This window comes from Catharus ustulatus, chromosome 6, assembly GCF_009819885.2.
Source record: "Catharus ustulatus isolate bCatUst1 chromosome 6, bCatUst1.pri.v2, whole genome shotgun sequence".
Taxonomy (NCBI): Eukaryota; Metazoa; Chordata; class Aves; order Passeriformes; family Turdidae; genus Catharus; species Catharus ustulatus.
The window spans coordinates 25,742,864-25,763,502 of NC_046226.1; the positions used below are offsets into that span (position 1 = coordinate 25,742,864).

General features: G+C 35.9%; 1 protein-coding gene across 15 annotated transcripts in view; it reads left to right on the top strand.

Annotated features, from left to right (window-relative positions):
* Positions 1–20,639, top strand: part of RALGAPA1 (Ral GTPase activating protein catalytic subunit alpha 1) — a 131,281-nt gene that overhangs the window by 92,503 nt on the left and 18,139 nt on the right. For all 15 annotated transcript variants that reach the window (XM_033063047.1, XM_033063049.1, XM_033063045.1 and 12 more), the window contains 2 exons: positions 4,504–4,662; positions 6,997–7,124. In XM_033063047.1, coding sequence (XP_032918938.1) covers positions 4,504–4,662; positions 6,997–7,124 — 287 coding nt within the window. The remainder of the gene's footprint in view (positions 1–4,503; positions 4,663–6,996; positions 7,125–20,639) is intronic.

The window sequence follows — 20,639 nt, forward strand, 5'->3', positions numbered from 1 at the left end:
TTCAGTCTTGACAGCTGTCCATTCTGTATGCAACAAATCCAATTCTGTTGGATAACACTGGGACCACACTTTCTTGGGAAATCATGTTTTTGTCTGTCCTTAAGGTTTCAATGAGCAGAGGGAGTTGTAGGTCTGTATCTTTGTCCTACTTGTGTCCAGGGTACTGAATTCTGTGACACTTCCAATGCAATACAAAGAAATAAAGAATCCAGATTAAAGTTGAAAGAGATCAGGCTCTGGTCTCCTGTGGTGTAATAATTACAGTGAGTGATGAATTCTCAAAACGTTTGCTGTGCTTGCAGGAGATCTTGGTTGTTTAGCAGTGCTGAATTTCAGGGTCCTCAAATGAAAAACTGAACAGAAATCTGAAATTCTTTTTCCAAAAGATTTATGCAAAAGCTAACAGATTAAATAAGCCAGGAAAGCTTTTCAAGTCCATTTCAAGTATCAGGTGTCTTCCATTAATCAAGTGTTGTTGATGAGTCCAGTTACCACCATTCACAATTTTTCAGAAGCTTTTCTTGCTGACCAAGGGAAGGACATCTGAAAGAAGCAATAAGGAGCACTGTGTTAGTAGTGTCAGATCTTCTTCTGATCTAAACTAGAAAAAAGAACAGAATGACTTATCCAGAACTTATTCTCCAGACATAAGTATAAAATCAGCAACATGCAACCTTGTTTTCTTGTTGTTTTGTCAGTCATCTGACCACTTATAATAGAAACAAGGTTTCAATCCTCAGTACTTCTCTTTTTGTTATATACCACCTTTCATACTTTATACCATTATCCACCTACTTGTATCCTCTGATTTTGACTGTTAACCATTACATGTCACAGAGATGCCATTCTACGTTGTACTCAAACTGGGTCATTGCCAGATCATTCTTGATAGTAGTCATGAGGTGAAATGCATTTGACAGGACCTGGAACTCTGAAATAACCTGGTTCATTTTCCTTTTCCTCTGAAGAATTTTCTGCTTTTGGCCTGGAATGTATTCTCACATATATATATGAGTGTTGAGCAAACTTCAAAATTGGACACAAAAGTCGCTGATGGCTTCAGTACATTTGACATCCAAAAAATATGTATCTGTTGTCAGTAATCCTGCTGAAATATCCACACAGTACACTTTTTTCACAACATAATCTGTTTCAGTCTAGTCTGAAAGCATACATCAGTAGTGGTGCTCCATCTGGGTAGCTTTCACAGAAATGCAAGCACTCGTATCCTATCTGATTAATTGCAGGTATCCGTAACAGGTACACAGGGACAACATTTGTTAAATGAAATTCAGGGGCAATCTTGCCCTCAGGAAGCTGCAATATCTAAACTCCCTATATGTTTTGGATTTTAAAGCTATTTATTTGGCAGGTACACTATCACCATCACTTGTTTCTAACAGTCTATGAGTTTATTGTCTCTGAGTCTAAAGATGGCAAGTAAAGGAGGAAAAAATTATTTTAGTAAATAGTTCAATATTGCTGAATTATGAATGGTGCAGTGCAGTGACTGGATCAGCCCCAGTTCTGCTTTTTGGCGTTTGGTTCAATGAGTTCAGTCAGTGCTCCAGATGGCCGTCCCTCAGTCTAGGGTCGTGTGAGTTTTTTACATTCCACAACATGTCATGTCCAAATTGATTTACCTCATGCCTTCTCGTTGGCTGGGCAGCCTCATTCTTCCTGAGCTTTTCACTTCCTTCTAAGTGCGAGCCTGTCAATCCCTGATATCTTATCATTGTCGTATTTCGACAGCTAGTTTGACTGTCACTTTGCTAAGGGAGCAAAATGGGATTTTTTAAATTTTTTTTTTTTTAATCTGTGGTGCAATTCCTCACCAACTTCTCTGGTGATATAGCCAGTTTAAGATTTGACAACCCCGCTTTCCACTCCTGTCATGCTTCAAAGAAAGGTGCCAACAAGTTGTTTTCTTGGGCTATGTTTCAGACCAGTACAATGAAATGAGCTGAATTTGAAACAAAAGCCTGGCATGTATTTCCCCACCTCGGATCGTGTTTGTGATTAATTTAAAAACTGTGTCATGCCTGAAAAGAGAGGTTGGTTAACTGTGGCCAAAGGAGAGGAGGCCAAGGATAACGGTTTATTAGACATCTAGTGATGGTAGAGGAGACTGAAATGGAGTTGAGCCTTGTGGAAACTTAAAAGATAGAACTCTACCCTGGTGAAAATCAATGGATGGGGCTGTTCTGGTGCAAGGTTATCTTAATTAATATTTTGTTGCAAAACTAAAAGGTAAGAAGGAGAAGTTACTTTTCTGGTGATTTTGGGGGGTTGGAAGGGTTTTTTCTTGTGTATTTTGGAGTTTATCTTATCAAGTCCTCCAAGCTATAGCCAGGAAAGAAAGAGCAACTAAGTTTGCTTCTTGTCACTCTCTTACTGCTCTTAGTGACTTTATTGCTTTCTACAGTTGTAGTGATGCAGAGGTCAGTCTCCTCTCCCAAGTAACAAGACTCAGGAAAAGGAAATGGCCTGAAGTTACACTAGGGGCAGTTTAGACTGGATATTAGGAAAAACTTCTGAACAGAAAGAGTTGTCAAACATTGGAACAGGTTACCCAGTGAGTTGTCATCCCTAAAGGTACTTAAAAAATATATAGATGTGGTGCTTAGTGACATGGTTAGTGACAGACTTGGCAGTATTAGGTTAATAGATTATCTTGATGATCTTGGAAGTCTTTTCCAGACTAAATGATTCTGTGATTCTAAGGTAGGAGAGGGGCAATTTTGCAATTAATTATTTTATGACATTTGCCATTGTTAAGGATCCTTATCCAAGGGTCCTTCAGCTGCTCGTCGTTGCTCATCAGCTGTTCAGGTTGCTGTCTGGCTTTATTCTAATCTAGCTAAATAAAGCTCAGTGTAGTCAATGTTGGTATAACCAATTCTTTTGCTGGGTTGGGTTTAAGTGTTGGTGGACGAGTGTCCCTAAGTAAGTGTTGTTCAGAACAATTCAGTCATCTACACAAGAGGTGAGAGCAGCTGGCTTCAAAGGCACCACAGCCATTTTAGAGTAGGTGTATGTACAGTCTGGTCCAGACAACACAAATTACTTGTTGAGCATCAAAGAAGAGATAGGGTATTGAAACCACATGTACTTTACTCAGTCCAACTGAAGAAAATCCTTTTTTTAATAGAAATACAACCCTGTTCTTCAGTCTGATACAATTTAAAGCTAACAGAGAAGAGCAGAGACAGCTTCTTTTTCTCTTTTTTCTTTTTTTTTCTTTTTTTTTTTTTTTTTGAGTCTACTACTGGCAACTGGTGTAGGCCTTCAGATAAGACAAAGGTAGCATTCCAGAAGGTTTTGTAAAATAAACAAGTGAGTTAATTGTAATAAAATTTCTCTGAAGACTGTGCATGTGTTTTGCTTTTATTTAAAGTGCAGTTGTGTTCTGAAAGTGCTGTGGGAAATTGTTGCTTTTTTATATAGAATAGCTTCTTGTATGTACTCAGAGTGGCATTTGTATGTTACATGTTAAACAGCAGTTCACAGTGCAGTCCTTTGAATAACATCAAAGTGATTGATTGACAAATTCCATCTACCTAAAGCTGTGGAAACAAGCTGAAAATAGGGGTGAAGACAATTGTCAGTAACTGGTGATGCACTAGGAGATAAAAAAGATATTCCAGTTGGAATTTTCAGAAATAACTCTTACTGGAAAGAATCTCAGATTTAATAATCTGAACGTATTTGATCAGTATAAATAAAGCCTCTCTACGTAATGTGAACATTTGTTATCAGATGATAATGTTCATCAGAAGGAGTGTTTTGGTTCTTCAAGGCAGATAATTCCAGAGTGTTCAAGGAATTCCTTCATCTGATTATATGATTACATCGGAGGATACAGCATAGATTTTGAGGAAACCATTCAGCCATTCTGAGCCAGATCAAGAACCATTTAATGGTTTGTAGGGGAGCAGGTGTCCAGGTTTCCTGGAAAATGAGCATTTATCTTAGTTATTCTGGGAGCTATGGAGAATGCAGTAGCTATTCTCCTTTAAAAACTTTTTGCTTCTGGTAGGCAGTTAGGAGTTTGGCTAGAATGATGAGGTTAACATTTCAGATATGTAACTTTTAAATAGATCTCCATTCATATACTTTAGGAGTTTTTACAGAATTTAGTCATTTTCTGCCAATCAATGATGGCAATCTTGAACACATTTTAGTAAATCAGATTGAACCACTCTGCATTCTTGAGATAATATCAACAAAATTTTAGTTTCCAGTAGGAAACAGATATCCATATATCTGTTAATTTAAATAGAAATTAACACCAGTGTATAATTAGTAGCACAAACCAGTGCTGTCAGCTAATACACTGTAATTGTAAAAGAACTGTTGTGTAATTTGGTTATTTTATTCATTTTTCTTCACGTGTTTTTAGTGGATTTGTCTTTTTAAATATGTGCATTTAATATACTGTATGGCTATAGAATATTAATTAAGAATATTCTAACTGATGTTGTTTTATCCCTGATTTTCCAGCTAAGACATTTAGGAAATGATGAAGTACACATTGTCTGGTCAGAACATACTCGAGATTATAGAAGAGGAATAATTCCAACAGAATTTGGTGATGTTCTTATAGTTATCTATCCCATGAAAAACCATATGTTCAGTATCCAGATCATGAAAAAACCTGAGGTAAGGATTTGTTTTCTTTTGTGTTTGCTTCATGTGTTTAACATGAACTGAGTTCTGTTTAGAATCTGAGGTTTTGGTATAATAGATTGATCCAACACGGTGATATTTTAAACATTGACAGTTGCAGTGGTGATAGGAGGGAAAAGGAAGAGCTCAGTGAGTACACTGCATAGTAAAATAAGTACATTAATTTCACGACTATAAGGCTCACCAGACTATAAGGCGCACTTTTTTTTTGCAGCGAGGAGCTGCGCCGCATGCAACAAAGTAACGAATTACTGGCAGGTGCTCAATTTGCAAACATTTTTCACAGATCAGTGTGGCCTTTAAATGCAGCCCCAGGCGTTCTCCCTGTGCCGCAGGCCCCGGCACCCCCGCCCACCCCCAGTGCCGGCTGGCACGGCTCGTGGCTCCCAGCTCCCACCGTGGCTGCGCCGCTTCCCGACTTCTCCACGGCCAGCAACCGCACCATGTTCCAGCGTCCCCCCGCCTGGTGACCGCGCCAGGTCCCAGCTTCCCCCGCCGGGCAGCCACGGCTCCCGCAGTTCCCGGCTTCCCCCACGCGGCCGCAGCTCCTGTGGGTCCCGGCTCGGCTCGCAACTCGCACTTCCGAGTTGGCGAATTTCCCAACTTTGTCCATATATAAGGCGCATCCGGATTATAAGGCACACTTCCAGGTTCAGACCAAAATTTTAGTCAAAAGGGTGCGCCTTATAGTCGTAAAATTACTGTAACTTGAAATTGCAGAGGCCTGATGCTGTAAAGCATAGCTAACAACATAATCTAACAAAGCTAAAATATTCTGCATAATAATTTAAATACTACAGTAAACTCATCAAACTTTTTAATCAAATTTGATACATAACCAAGGTAGTTGAATAATGGACTGCTCCATTCAGCTCTTAGGCATAAGAATATACATTCATTCTAATGACTGTTCCTCAAATGTCATTGCTGACCCTGTTCTTAAAACAGTGGTTTAGGGTTGTGAACACTAAACTGACTGAGTAAAACTAGTCATGAGTTTTGGTACTATCTGTAACTTCTGTATGCGATGTCACCTGCCATGCATTTCTATACTTTATTAAAATTATTACTACAAGCACTCATATTAACAAATGAGCTATGACAGAAATAGGATTACCTCGTTATGATGATTGCCTCTATCTATTGATAGGCATTAAATAATAGTCTTGTTATTGTTGGATTGCTTACATTTTTAACTAATAAGTTTATTTATTCTTTTCTACTTTAGTTGTATTATTGGGAGCATGCAGGTTAAGAAGGAAAGAAAAATCTGCTGAAAACAGGGATTGCTGTTAGTCCAAACAGAAGTCCTTGTATGTGAAAAAAGTGCCTTCCATCAGATTTCACTGTTCTCAAAACTACAGTAAATTACTAATAACAGCAATAATACAGGGATCTAAAATTCTTTTGCAGCACTGGTTTCCTCTCAGCAGTAAGAACGTTTAGTGTACACTAGTCTGCTCCCTTTGCTGAGCTGATGCACAAATTTTGCTGCTCTTCTGCTTTATGTTAGCAGCTTCAGAACTTTATTCACATATACAGGAAATGAAAATACTTAATACTGAATGTTTGTTTTGTTTTGTTTTAATGAAGATTGATTAGAGAGAAATATAATGCCAAAATATAAGATCAATCTCTTCTGTCAACCCTTTGGGGGCTAGCTGTGCTAAATATTGAGGTTTTCTACTGATCTCACAAATAAAGTTTACAATTAGGCTCCAAAGGGGTGAAACTTTCACAGATTTCTTCTGTAAAAGGCTTACAGTCTTCTTGTTAAATAATGTAGAAAGGAAGAAGAACAAAAGAAAAAAAGGAAATAGAAGGTGAGGGTCAATACACCAGTAAGTGTATGACACTTTCACACTGGGTTGGTCCTTATGGACATTTTAATAACTACAGCTGTGATAAAAAATATTTTAGAATTTGAGTAATTATTTATTTTTCTTCTTACCATCTATAATATTATCATCTAGCCTATCAACCTCATAGACATCATATGCATGACTTTTCCTAGGATTGTTGCAGCAAATGTTGGAAATTATCTTTGATGAGACATAGTATTCAAATAGTTGCTTAATTTTTTTCAAATGCTGTGTTATCTGTTGCCAAGGATATCAAGCAGTTACATGGCTGTATATTTCCACAAGAGAAAAGGTCTGACTTGCAACACAATAACTGGTTTGATTATCTAGCCATGAGGAGGGGAAAAGACATATATTTGAGTGCTCTATTGTTAATGTTGATTGCTAATTGTTATAGCTATGATCTTGTCTTGCTTTATGTTGAGCTTCTTAATTTTTTATTCAGGTTCCATTTTTTGGTCCACTCTTTGATGGTGCTATTGTGAATGGAAAAATTCTGCCTATTATGGTTCGTGCAACAGCTATAAATGCAAGCCGTGCGTTGAAATCATTAATCCCATTATACCAAAACTTGTATCCTTTCACTTAAATGGTTTCCAAGGCATATACATTCCCTTGCAGTTCTACAGATATGATATCCATGGATTTTTTTTTTCTTTTTTTCAGATTAATATAGGGATTTTTTTTTAATGGTGATGGTGCCTCTAGGGAACCTAAACCCAGATGAAGCATTCAGATGAAGACCACCTTTTTTAATTGAATAAAGAATAGATTAAGTGCTGAAAAATTGCCTGTTTCTAATGTTTTGTAACATGGACTTGTCATTTTTGTTAACAAAATTATTTTAATGACCATTTTGTGAATAGTCTTTCTAAAATAGCAATATCAAGATGTTAATAATATTTTTTTCCTGAAGATATTAAGTATTTATCCAGTATTAGTGTGACTTAGTTTTATTTCCTAGTTCCAAGAATGCTGCTTTCCTTCAAGGTGAGACGTTTATTGAACTTCCATCATACAGATTTTGTTATTCAGCTCAGAATACCAAGTTGACCTCAAAATCATGTTAGTGTCTTTGTAAAGGTGTCAGAAAAGTCTATCTCTTTTCTGTTGTTGCTGTTGGAACTGAAATTTTATGTTTTGGAGGAGCTGCTCTTGAAAGAATAGATTTATCAACCATAGTTAAAAAACTAAAAATAAGGTAAGTCAGTCACTTATATCCCTTTCCTTACTTAAGATTGAGTTCTGTTAGTTAAATCAACAAGTTAAAATCATCATGTTAGTTAAATCGAAAAGAAATTTTTGAATTTCATAAACTGAAAGATAAGTTTAAATTTTGATCCAAAAGAATTCTGTACTTAATTTCTAACCAAGCTGTAAATACTAATACTTGTCCTGTGATAGATTATTGCTAAAATAATATTTTTTCTATGGCTGACTGTTAATACTTGCAGAGTTTTGGATTAGATATGATGAAATGGATTTACAGATGAATGATGGATGTGTTTTATGTGATCACATTAAGTGATGTTTGTGCCATTTCTGTAGATGACACACATTGATTCATTGTATTTTCATGTTTGGAAAGGTCCGATCTTTCTGTCATTACTCAAGCAGCTTAGTCAAAGAATTTAAAATGTATTATCATTATCATCATCAACCATCAAAAGTGATGGTTTACAGCATTATGTTGATGTATAGTGGTGAGTAACTGGAAAACAATTTATTTTGAAATAGTAAACTTCCAGTACCAAAAAAGCCCCACTGATTTGTATGTTTAAACTGCAGAGAATATGGAAGGTTTATTAAATTCCTTGGACATAACTTGCCAGTTCAATGTCTAGTAATTGGCCAGTTCCATGGAGCTGTGCACTGCATTTTTAATTCAGTTCTCCAAATTGTACTTTTTAATATGCATCAAAGCACAGCATGTCATTTATGACATAATGTGGCCTCCATTAAAATGTTGATATGTCTCCTAGTATGGTTAGCATGATAAGTGGAAAGCATGATGTGTATTTGATTTTAGATAACATTGGTTGGTGGGTTTCATGTCATCACCTAGTAAACTTATGAAGTACCAGTTGGCTGGACACAGATATTAAAGGGTGGCTTTATTAAATTGTCAGTGGAATTGTTTTCCCATCTGGCTTGGAGTATCTTTCATTTACTATTTGGTATAATAATTTAAAAATTAAAATGGGGTTGTGGGAAGTTCTTTAAAAGCTGTTTACTTGGTGTGAAACTAGGGAAAAACTCTACAAACTTGAATCCTGGCTTGAATTAGGCTCTGATGGAGTCAGTTATGTCAGTGGAGAACAGCAAAAAATGCTAAACTTCAAAGTCTGGCCTGAGTCTCAGTGGTATAAAAACCTTTTGATTAAAAATGTCATGGACATGCTCTTGTTGTTCAACCCATCGCCAGACTTGAGGTCAAGAAGGAATTTCTCTCATATAAGAATAGCTAAGAGTTGTGGATGTTTCCTGTAACATGGATGTGGTCTGTTATCTAGGAACATTTGAAAGTTGAATCTGATTATGTTCCTGTGATAGTGCAGAGTTGAAGACGTCAAGGACTGTCTTTATTGTCTCCTGCTTTTTTTCTTCTGGGATATTTTAGCTATGGCTGCAGCAGTTCATTTCTGGCTTTTAAGTTTGTAGAGGACTAAAGGGTGTGGGGAACAGGCATATTTTATGGTCTGTGGTTAAATAGCTTTCCTGGAGACACTAGCGGAATTAATGTCTCTTGTAGACGACAGGATTCACTTATCAAGGTGGCCTTTCCATGTGTTGGAATATTGCTGGAGCAGAGAAAAAGAGGGCTCAGAGTGGTGAAAACAATACATTTTGAAGAGGGAGGAAAAAGGAAACAAAAAAGCTATTTTTCTGAAAGTACACAAAATGGGAAAGTGAAGCTGATGTTCTTGAAACTGATCTTCATTTACTTACTTATGAATCTCTCACATGCTGAGCACTGTTAATTTATTAGGAATTTGGATGATGGCTGATAGATATCCAGTTGAATGTTGAAGTCAAGGGCACAAGAGTTCTTGAGACTTTGTCAAACAAAACAGATATCAGGCACTACATTTCTGTATTAGGCCTTCTTTTTACAGTAGTAGACCAGCAGAAGTAGTTAATTCAACCAGCATGAGTGTTTGGATTTCTCTGTGCCTGCAGGTGTGTGGTTTGTTTTCTGGAACTGTGTAATATTTGGGCTCTTTTTGACTTAGTATGGAGTTAAAGATATGTATATGTAGGCCTGTGCTTATCCATTTTTGAAGAATGTTTATAATATCAGCTTGTAAATATTGTGGTGATGGATCACTGTAAACTCTTAATTAAACTAAGACTGTTTTGATTTGCTTGTGTATGGGATGAGAAAAAATTGGCACTGAGTTTGGCCCTCCTGCTTCCAAGAAGAGCTTGTCTACCCTCCAAGACTGCATTTTCTAAGTGCAGACCTGACTGAAAAAAATCAGCTGTCATTTGTAATCAGCAGGGATATTCAGTCCTCTTCACGTAACCTGATTGCAACTTTTCCCTTAATGCGCTGGTCTGTTAATCACAGGGTGGCAATGGTAGTATGTGTGAATGGTATAATAATGGTTGCATGGATACCAGAAATTCTGGTCATCTCCTGCTTATAGTCTTCTCCAACTTTGAGTATGTGTTGTAGGGCCTGAAGTAGCTTTCTGAATTTGACATATTCTGTCAATCATCTTCCTCTTTCTGACGTTACTCTGACATTTCTGACAGGATACTTAGCAAAACACTTTAAAGATTTGATTTGGTTAATGATTTTTAAAGGTTTTATCAGCTATGTGGTTTTATTCTTTGCTCAGAATACTATAATATGTTGCCATATTGTCACACTTTAAGATTAATAATTCACTAAATTTATCAGCAAACATCAGTCATTCATGGCAGGTGTCCTGCTTTGTTTGATTCTTGACACACTCATTGCTGCAGCTGTGTGAAGAGAATAGTGCTATTTTGGGTGGTTTTTGCATTGGTGTGTGGAATTTGCTTCTCCTTCTCCTTCAAGGACTCTCTGGGCCCCCAATACTTTTTGGTGGCCTGGCTCTCTTATATCGCTGTCCCCTCAGGAACAGGTGGCATGCATGCACACAGAAGCAGGTGACAAACACAAAATACTGGTGGCATCTTTCTAATGAAGCAGCCCACCTCTCTGTCTCATAGCTGTGTTTCTTCTCATTGCATTTGCCGTTGTCTTACAGAGTGCATTCTTATCTCCTGAGTATACTCAAGCTGCACATATGCTAAGAAAACTTCTAACACTTGTAAATGCAGGTGTAATGTTGGGACTAAATGTTGAGAACAATCGTTTTCACTGTGATGTAGAATAAGAAGGACAATATTTAGGGATTGTTAAATAGTCTTTATTTAGTAAATTGCATTGAAATTCTTGATATGAAGAGTTTTATTCATGGCTCATATCTCAGACCAAGCATTTTGTCGCATTCTGAATTCAGAATCAACCATGTATGGGAAATGGATCAATATTAACTATTTGGAACAAGAGACATTGTGACTGCATATACAATTTTATTTGAACTTCCTGAATAAACAGCAGATGTCAACCAGAGGTACACTTTGACATAGTAGGCACCTTCAGTGAACCAACTTTTTTTTCATTATACACGAATTCTGGAGGGCTGACAATTACTCTGAACTATCTGTGCTTCAAATAGCACAATTCAGACACTTTTTGTCTTGCATAGTCCCCTATTACAGATGCTAACTAAGACCCTGTAATAAGCTAAACACACAGTAAGAATACCTCTTTAATATCTTTTAAATCTGAAATGTATATCTTAGAATATATGTATGTATATTTTAGAATACCTGGTATATGTATGGCCATAATTTTCACTTCTTTCTAATCATCTGCAGTCTTTGACCTGCAAAGGGTATTCTTCAGATTTCTGGCTACATTTGTTTCACTTAATTAAGAATATTTGTTGCATTTGAATTTTCAAACTGTAAATTGTAACTAATTTCTCATTAGTACAGAATCTTAGAAGTTAAAACTGGATAGCACTGATTTTGGCACTGCCAGTTTCCCTTTCTCCAGGAAGTTTTCTATCTTAAAACTGCATGAGCATCTCCAAGGAAAAAAGTGAATAGAGTGATCCTGCATCAATGACAACTGTGTATCAAATGGGAAAGGTGTAAGGATTGCATGCTCTCATAGTTTTGGTATAGTAAAAGGAATAATGCATGAAATTATGATTGCTTTTCTAATATTTTCTGGTTTAGAATTTTTTTCATCTGCCACATGTGAAGAGTCTAAAGTTTGCTGTATTTATGGCAATATATTTTTGATACAGGACATTTAATAAGCTTTTAACATACCTGTTACTGATTTTTTTCTGTCATCACAGGTGAGAAGATACCAACATTAAAAATGATGTTTGATGCACTTTGTTAAAACTGCTTTATATATTTTATACAAATAATTACAAATTTCAGGATTTCAGTGAATATTTATTCCATCCCTGATGCCTACTGTTGTAGGCATGATTTCAAGTAAGAGACACGGATGACCCCTGCTGTGTTTTCCCAAAGAAAACACAATTGTTTCTGAAATCTGTTTTACTGTTTAGCAGTGAAAATTGTTTTCCTAGTTCAAGCAAGACTCATAAAGTACAGAATATGATGTTCAGTCTTTCCTGTACTTTGAATTGCTCTGGGTGTTCTCCCAGATCCTAATTCTGCTGATAACTTAATTGATCTTTTAATAATTTTAAATGTGATTGATTAATTACAATGATGCAACATGAAAAAACTAAAGATTTCCAAGACGTGTAGAAGTATATGATTGTTTTAATGGATTGTTCAGATATTTCGGTTTTAAGGAATCATGTAACAGTTGCACATTATAAGAAACCTAAGTATAAGAGGAAAGTCTTATATCTCTATATATCTCTATAGGGTTGTGTATGTGTCTCCTTGTAGGTATGCAACAACTGTAATAGCTATATCTTTACTCTATTTTTCTTCCAAAGTAATACACAAATTTACGCATTTTCCTGTGATTTCACAAGTATTTTTGAGCAAAAAGAGGCTGTTGTAAGGAAAATTGCTGGGAAAATACCAGAAAGATGTGATGCCGAGTTACTTGTATGGCCATGAATGGCTAAAGTGCTTTGAATGACAAACCACTAATGCCAAAAAAAGCAAAATGCACAGTACTTAAATAACTGCTGTGTTTGAGAATGTTCATGTTCAAGATTAATGTTTTAATATGTTATACAGAAAATTAGTACAGTTTGAAATATCTTATGTAAAGGAATTGGCACAATGGCAGTGCAGTGTAATAGAATAATCTAAAATAACTTCTGTATGAATAACATCATGTTGAAGTTTGCCCAATTAAACAAACCAAAAAAAAAAAAAGCTAAATGAAAAAAGAGCTGAGATTCCAAAGCATAAATTGTGCTATTTATGTTCGTTAAGTATGGTTTGAAATCCTGTCTTAGGGACATCTTGCCTAACTATATAGCTCATGCTGCTCAGTAAATGAGAAGAGTATTGATTGGCATATGCTGCTTAAATCGATCACCTTGACAGCCAGAATTACAGTAATCTGTCAGTATTAATGACTATCTTTCAAGCCTTGATACCTCTCCTTTGCTTGTCTCGTCTTGCCTCAGTTCTGTTTGAAGTGCATTTTCTTGAAACCTCGTTTTTGTCAGGGTAGGTACTTTTGTAGGGTTTTTTTGTCCCCTGAGTCCAATTTATTGGCTTGATCATGCAATTAGAGTTAAAATACAACACCAGGGAGCAAAAGTAGGCAATGTCCTGAGTAACAATTGCACCTCAGAGGTAGTGCAAGCCTGTTCTCAGCCATCATTTATTAGTTACCTGTTGAAAGAATAGGATTGTTTTGCAATGAATAATTCCAAAGCATCACTTTAAATGCCTTTGATTTTAGCCACTAGAGACAACTGATTGAGCCAACATTTGTGGTAGGCTTTTAAACTCTTGCCTTAGTGTTTGTCATATAGACACTTCAAATAACTGTTGGAGAAATACTTGTGGATGTGTGTACCAAGCTGCTGTGTTTGCTACATTTTCATGTGGTGAACATGATTTCACAAAGTTTCACTTGGTTTTCATGTATTTTTAATGTGAGTAGTAAGATGAAGCATGACACTGTATTGTTGACCACAATTCTTTGAGTATGATCCTCCAGACAGTTCCTGATGCATCAAGTGGTTCATCCATCAAATCCATGTCTCTCAAATTTGGAGACAGGGATATCGTGTTGGACTGTGTCAGATGCTTTGCACAGATCCAGGTAGATGACATCTGTTGTCATCTCTTTTGCTCTTACCTCATGTACCAGTGTGGTAACACTGTTGTAGAAAGCCAACAAATTTGTGCATGATTTCTTCTTAGGACAGCTATGTTGGCCGTCTCAAATCACCACCTTATTTCCCAATGTGTTTTAGTATAGTTTCCAGAAAGATCTGCTGCATGAACTTTGCAGGCATTGAGGTGAAACTGCCTGGCCTGAAGCACATGTTAAAGGGGTACAGTTTAAGCACATGAGTTTAATAATGCTGTTATCACAAGATATCTCCAGCATATTTCATATCAGCATTACAGCTTTATTTATTAGCTACTCTTCCCTAATGAAATACATGAAACTGTCTTGAAAGTGGTAAAAACACAAAATATCAAGTTAGCAAAACTGATTGACTGTAGTAATGTAGTTTTCTACTATTAATTGCATCTATTAAGACATGAGTGCTCTTTTGATGTTGTAAACACTTTTGGGGGAGACTCAAATCTTTTTGTATTGTTTGGAAAAATATATTCTAGATTCTTTTACTTCTACATTCTTTCATAAATGTAATTTACCCATCTGAAGGAGAAGTACTGGTTCTACTGATTTCTCAACAAAACACAGGTAGGCTTATCTCAGTGTCATTCTATTTTAGAATACAAGGAGGCAGTGAGCTATCTTGAAAAGCATTGACCTGCTTTTTCAGCCGCCTAGAACTTCTGAGTCTGGATATGTCATTACAGATCCCTTGAAAGAAGGAAATTTTTCTTGTTGCAACATATTTTTAAGGGAGGAAACTTTTGTATGTTGTAAGCTGAAAGTTAGTAGTGGAATCACTCATTATAAAATGTGTTTTTAAATTCTATAAATCCCTTTAATTTTTTTAATTTTTTTTCCTCTGGGAGAAGGCTGCAAGTCCTTAAACTGGAATGAAAAAGATAAACTAATCCAATGTTACGCAGAGTTGATTGCCTTGTGTGTAACACAAAGTGACAGGTTTTTTGTTAATACCTACTTAACCTTATTAATTAATTAAACATTTTGGGTTACAAAAGCCCTTTGTTAAAATGTTAAGACTCTTGCCCCCTTAAGGTGTTAAAATTCATACAGATTTCTTTGATAGCTCTCAGAAGTCTGTGAATAAAATCCTGGAAGATTAAACAATTTTTCTTGACATTTGTAAGATGTAAAGAAAGCAATGTTTTTAACCTATTTAAGCCCTGGGTTTATGCTGCAAAAAACAGCATTGTGTATTGATTTAATCCTTTTCTTTTCATAAATTCACCCTCATAACAGATAAGGGATGTGCAGACAAATTGCAAGATTTGTATGTTAAAATACGAAAAACCATGTATATATAAAAATAAGTATGTGGCATTCCATATGGTTGATTCAGATATTTAAATTGGTGTTTAAATATAACAACCAAAACTGGCAAAATCATAGTGGTTGTGAAATACTGATGTTTTTGGGCGAGTTGAATAAGATATTGGCAAACTGTTTCTGCATCATTCTGCATATGGTAATCAAAACAGTTGGGGCATGCTTCCCAGTGCCAACAGAGGGATTAGAAGATGATAGGTAGCAAAAAAAAAAAAAAAATAGATTAATAGAAAGTAGCACATTGGTTGGCTTCGTCCTCCTGCAGGTCTGTATTTCAGTTACTGAAAAAGGGCTTATATATAATATTTGGCAGTATGTAGAACTATCTAGCTGGAGATGGAATGTACTTCATGTAAAAATATTCACCAGTGTCAAAATTAAAACAAAAAAGATTACAGTTTATTCTGTATGTACCACATAGTAGAAAAATTGAATAAGCCAACATAAAGCAAGGATTAAAAGTTAGTGTTACAGTAATTGGAGTTACCATATGGCAGTCCGAAGGACATGGGTCCTAATCATAGCCTGGCCAATCAAATTAATCTCACTACTTTCTAGACATTGAGAAAATAGTTTAATTGCTGATTAACTGCACCTGAATGAATCCATGGGTCACAAATACATACATCTATCTCCTTCTGAATGCTTCTCCTCCCAAACACAGAAGAATGCATGCTATTAGAAATTTGTTTAATTTCAGCTTGCTAAACCATAGTTACCATCCATCTGTTCATGCCAGTTGTGGAAAAAGGTCAGTTTTCAGCAAAGCCATGCATTTCACAGAAGGTATGTGAAGTGAAATTTCACAGGGGACATGATGGATCCTGATTCCTAGTGATAAACCTTAGGGGCCAGCAGGGTTGGCATATGGTTCAGCATGATATGAAGGCTTGGGTTCCCTGGCTTCACTTCTCTGGCGTGGAGCTGATAAAACCTGGCTCTTAAGTATTGTTTCACTGGACACCAATCATGGGCAGCAGGAACTGCCCACTTAACTCTCTGTGGGAAGGAAGCCCAGGCTGTGTTCACAATAGTACCATTGTAGTGCTGCAGACTGCTCTCAACAGCTTGACAGCATTAGGGAGGAGGGCGAAGGGGCTGCTTTGCTAATTGCTGTTCAAAATATAAAAAGAGGGAAATAACTGAAAATTCATATTTGTTTTCTCCATTTAAATAGAAGCCTAACTTTGAGTTTCTAAAATCATTCTTAAAATTGATTTTACTGCCCTCCAAAGAGGCTTATAAGTAGATTATTTGCTACTGGTACTTCAGTAACCCAAGGTAAAAAGAAAATATTCTCATAAACTATAAAATTTTTAAAAGCTAGTTGTAAATTTCATTAAAATACAGATTGGAATTAATGACAGAATTTCTCATTAGAGAAGTTTCCTTTGTTACTAGTAGTGTAGAATGGCAGATGAACACATACCTGTATGTGCAGTCTTTTAACTAGGCAGTATTTAATGCAATTTTTTATTTATGTAATTTTGCAGTTTGGAGTGGTTTTTTCATGAAAAGGTGTTTGTTGTTTTTCTTATAAATTAATATGTCTATATTTGCAGAGAAGGTGTTTAAAGTAGAAATTTAAATACATGAATGTATGAAAACAGTAAGCTTAAGCATTCATACTAATAGCACAGAGTACAGAATTAGTTTTGGTTCTGTATTCTGTACACCTATCTACCTTAATTTTTTAAGTTAAAACTGATGTAATGCCGGATGTCAGAATTAGGATGAATCCCTCTCCCAACATCAGGAGTTAGTTTGTGGGGTTGCAGTTCCCCTCTGGCCTGTGGTATTCCACATTTGTTGCAGTCATCACTTCAGCCCACACCTGAATGTCCTTCATTGGTTTGTTTGGTACAACAGCTTTAATAAACTTCAGTGTCATGGCCGGTGGCCCCGTGCCTCCCCTGCTGCCTCCTGCAAACCCACAGCTGCCAGGTGAGCGCTTGTGTCTGACTGCAGGAGCAGCACTCCGTCACTCCAGAGAGAGCCTGAAGCACTGGCAGCTGTAACGGGCTTCAAAACAATTAGCACAACATACCTTATAGATTCATTGATTCCCATCTTGGATGCATTAGTAAGACAAATCCTCCCTGTAAGTTGGAGTGGGAATTCTGCCTGCATGTGGGCTTCAGCACTGTTTTCTTCACTATTTTGTTTTCATGTCTATAGCCTGTTACTAAAATGTGGATGAGTGCAGTATTTTTAAATACTGTCATTATTCTTCTAACCACCCAGCCAAAGTTTAGTGCTGATGTATTCGTCCTTCCCATCCTGCTAGCCATTTGATCTGGCTTTTTAACTTCATGCTAAGAAGCAGTTCAGGCTTTGGAGAACCAACAATACACTATAAATGGTACCGAAACTGATACTCTCTGCTATATGTTTGTATTAGTATGTTCCTGCTATATTTCAAACAGATAATTCATTGAATGCCCATTCTTCCTCTTACTGCAGAGTAGATTATATTTAAGTCAAGATTAATGGATAGATTCTGATGTTAAAACCCAGTCTCTGAGCCTGTCATTCCCTAGAGGCATATAGTGCATTAGTTTAAGCCAATGTGCTGCTTATCATAGATACTCTGACACTGTCTTAAATGACAGTTTACTGTACTTTGTAGCTGCTTACTCTGGTAATAAAATCACTATATTATATTCTTGATAATTACAATATTAAATAGAAACTTAATTGGATTACTGCACATTTAGATACAGATAGTTCTTAAGTAATTGTCCACTGTAAAATTTCTGATACTAATTTTTTCTCTCATGCAGTGTGTTCTGTCAGAGTCTAAGCTTCATATGTAGTTCAGTCACCTTAGATGAAAAAGTGCTGAAAAGACATCTGCAGTGCAAAGGAGTATCTTTTATCATACAGGTTTTCACTTGAACCTTTGTTGGTTTTTAAATCTTTCCATAAGATGTTCCTGTTTGCCAAAGCCCTTAAAATAAAATAACTTCTGGGTTCTACAGAGTTGAAGAATTTGATAGGTAGTCTTAAATCAGATCTTTTTTCCCTTAATTTTGAAATTCCTAGAAGTCTGAGGATAATTTTTGTCATTTTTGCTGCCTAAGCAGATGAACAGAATTATAATTAATTCAATAAATAGTTATTTTCCTTATTTTTTTCATATATTAAAAAGAATGAAAACATTTTTATATGATTTGGTTTTATATAGTTTATTCTAAAGAATATACTGAAATTAAAATTTATTTTAAGTTCACTTCACTTGCACTTTAATTCTACATATCTTTATAAGCTTTCTGTAAAGGACCTTAGTGCAGAGTGGTTACATTTTTCATTTCATAATTGAGTGTTTTAAGTGGCTAAGCATAGTCCAAATTTTATCCAATTCCAGCTTGTGTTAATGGTGCTCCACTCACACTGCCTTAGCACCTGTTATGGATTTTGAGTCATCTGGCAGCCCGTGGGACTTAGATAAAGAAGTACCAGGTGTCCTGCCTGTCTCTTAATTGAGACGCAATGTAAACAATATAGACTTGGCAATATGGTTATAGAAATGGATTAAAGCCCAGTTGTCTGCACTGATGAATCACAGCTTTTTTTCTCCTAGAAGATGTTATAAGCCACTGATGAATTTAGCGAGCTGTAAGATTTTGTGGAACAACAGAAAAATAAACAATGCATCAAGGATTTTCCTAGAAGGACAGTTTTGGAGAATGTTAAATGTGTTGAGTTTTTTGATGAATATGTAAGCATCAGTTAGAATTTCTTGGAGTAATTTAGTAATTTTGAAACCGCACACACTCTATAAATTAAGATTCGTACATAAATTCAGATAAAGTCAATGCCTTTCAATATGTAGTGTGTTAGCAAACTAGGCGGAAAACAATACCATTTACTTGAAAACACTCAATGGCTGCAACTTTATCTAGCCTACACTTACCTTACAGGACTTTTAACATATAACTGTGGAGTAGATACACGTAAATTAACTCCTTTAACTGTAAGATAAGTAATCTCAAATTTAAAAAGTGCCTGAAAATGATTTATCACAGTTTTATTTAGTAGTATAAAATCTTAAAAGTAATTTTCATTATATTTATTCAAAGAATGATGCAACTGTGTTTTGGAAACAAACTGCAATATCTGGAATTATGGAGTTAGTTTGTGTAAATTTATCTATTATATATTCCCTTATTTTCTTCATGAAGAAATAGACCTCAGAAATTGCCTCAAAAAAGCCCTTTGCAGTTACAGCTTGAGTTGAAAAAGAATGTCATTAAATATGTTAGGTAATATATTTTAGGCTTGCTTATATTCTACAGTCTTGGTTTGTTACTTATGTTTTGTACACATTCTCATTTTATTAGTGAGATGTCTACATTAATTAGTAGATTGCAACATATACATTACTTACTAAAATTATTGATTTTGGATAATTAATAGAGTCTCTTCTAGAGTTTTATAATGTTTTCACAAAATACAACATACAAGTTTACTTTTGAAATGCATTTTTCATCTCTCTGAGATTTCTGTTCTATTTTTATGACTAAGAAAATATATTGTTACATTTTATTGCAGAAGAACTGTCTTGAAAAAGTGGTTCAGTAGGGAAAAATCACCTTAAAAGATATAAAATCGTTCATTCTTTCACCTGCTTAGTACTGTCAAGCATAGCAATTTTCTTCATCTCTTTCACCTAAATAACTTGCATGAGATGTGAGGAGAATGAACAGAATTCTACCTTATGAATCATTGGTGTTGTGGCTAAGTCCAGTTGTATGTGCAGGAGCTTCTTTCATTTATAGCATAGCTGTGCAAACAGATGCACCTAGCTAAATATTTATTTGCCATTTTCAAAATTGACAGTATTTAAGAAACACTAAAGGACCCAGATTGACTTTGAGATATCAAGGTGACTTGAGTAAACAGAAGATACAGCTGGAAGAAAAAACCTTCTTTATTTGTATAGTGTGCAAACTAGATGTGGAAATTACTGAAATGCAATAAATAGGGAACACCATGATACCACTTCTACAGAGTCACTTTTCAGAATATTAGAGAACTTTAACTATTCCTCTCAGTTGATACTGATCACCCACCTACATACAAAACGCTGCTACTTGCAGGGCTTCCAGCACTGGATCAATAGCAGCCTGGCTTACATCCTTAACTCTAAGAGCCAACAAAGACTACAAATTGCTGTGACTCAGTATGAGTGCAGCTGGTTTGACAACCACTGCACAGTCTCTTCTTTTAGAGTGAGATTTCCCAGAAAAAAATTCCATTTCTGTGATGTCTGTGGGTTTTGTCTCGTCTTCCTGTAGAAGTCAAATTCTGCTGGGACTAAGTTTTCCTTTCAGCTTAAAACCTTGATCCTAACCTGTACTTGTTATCTTTATAGGGGACGCCAT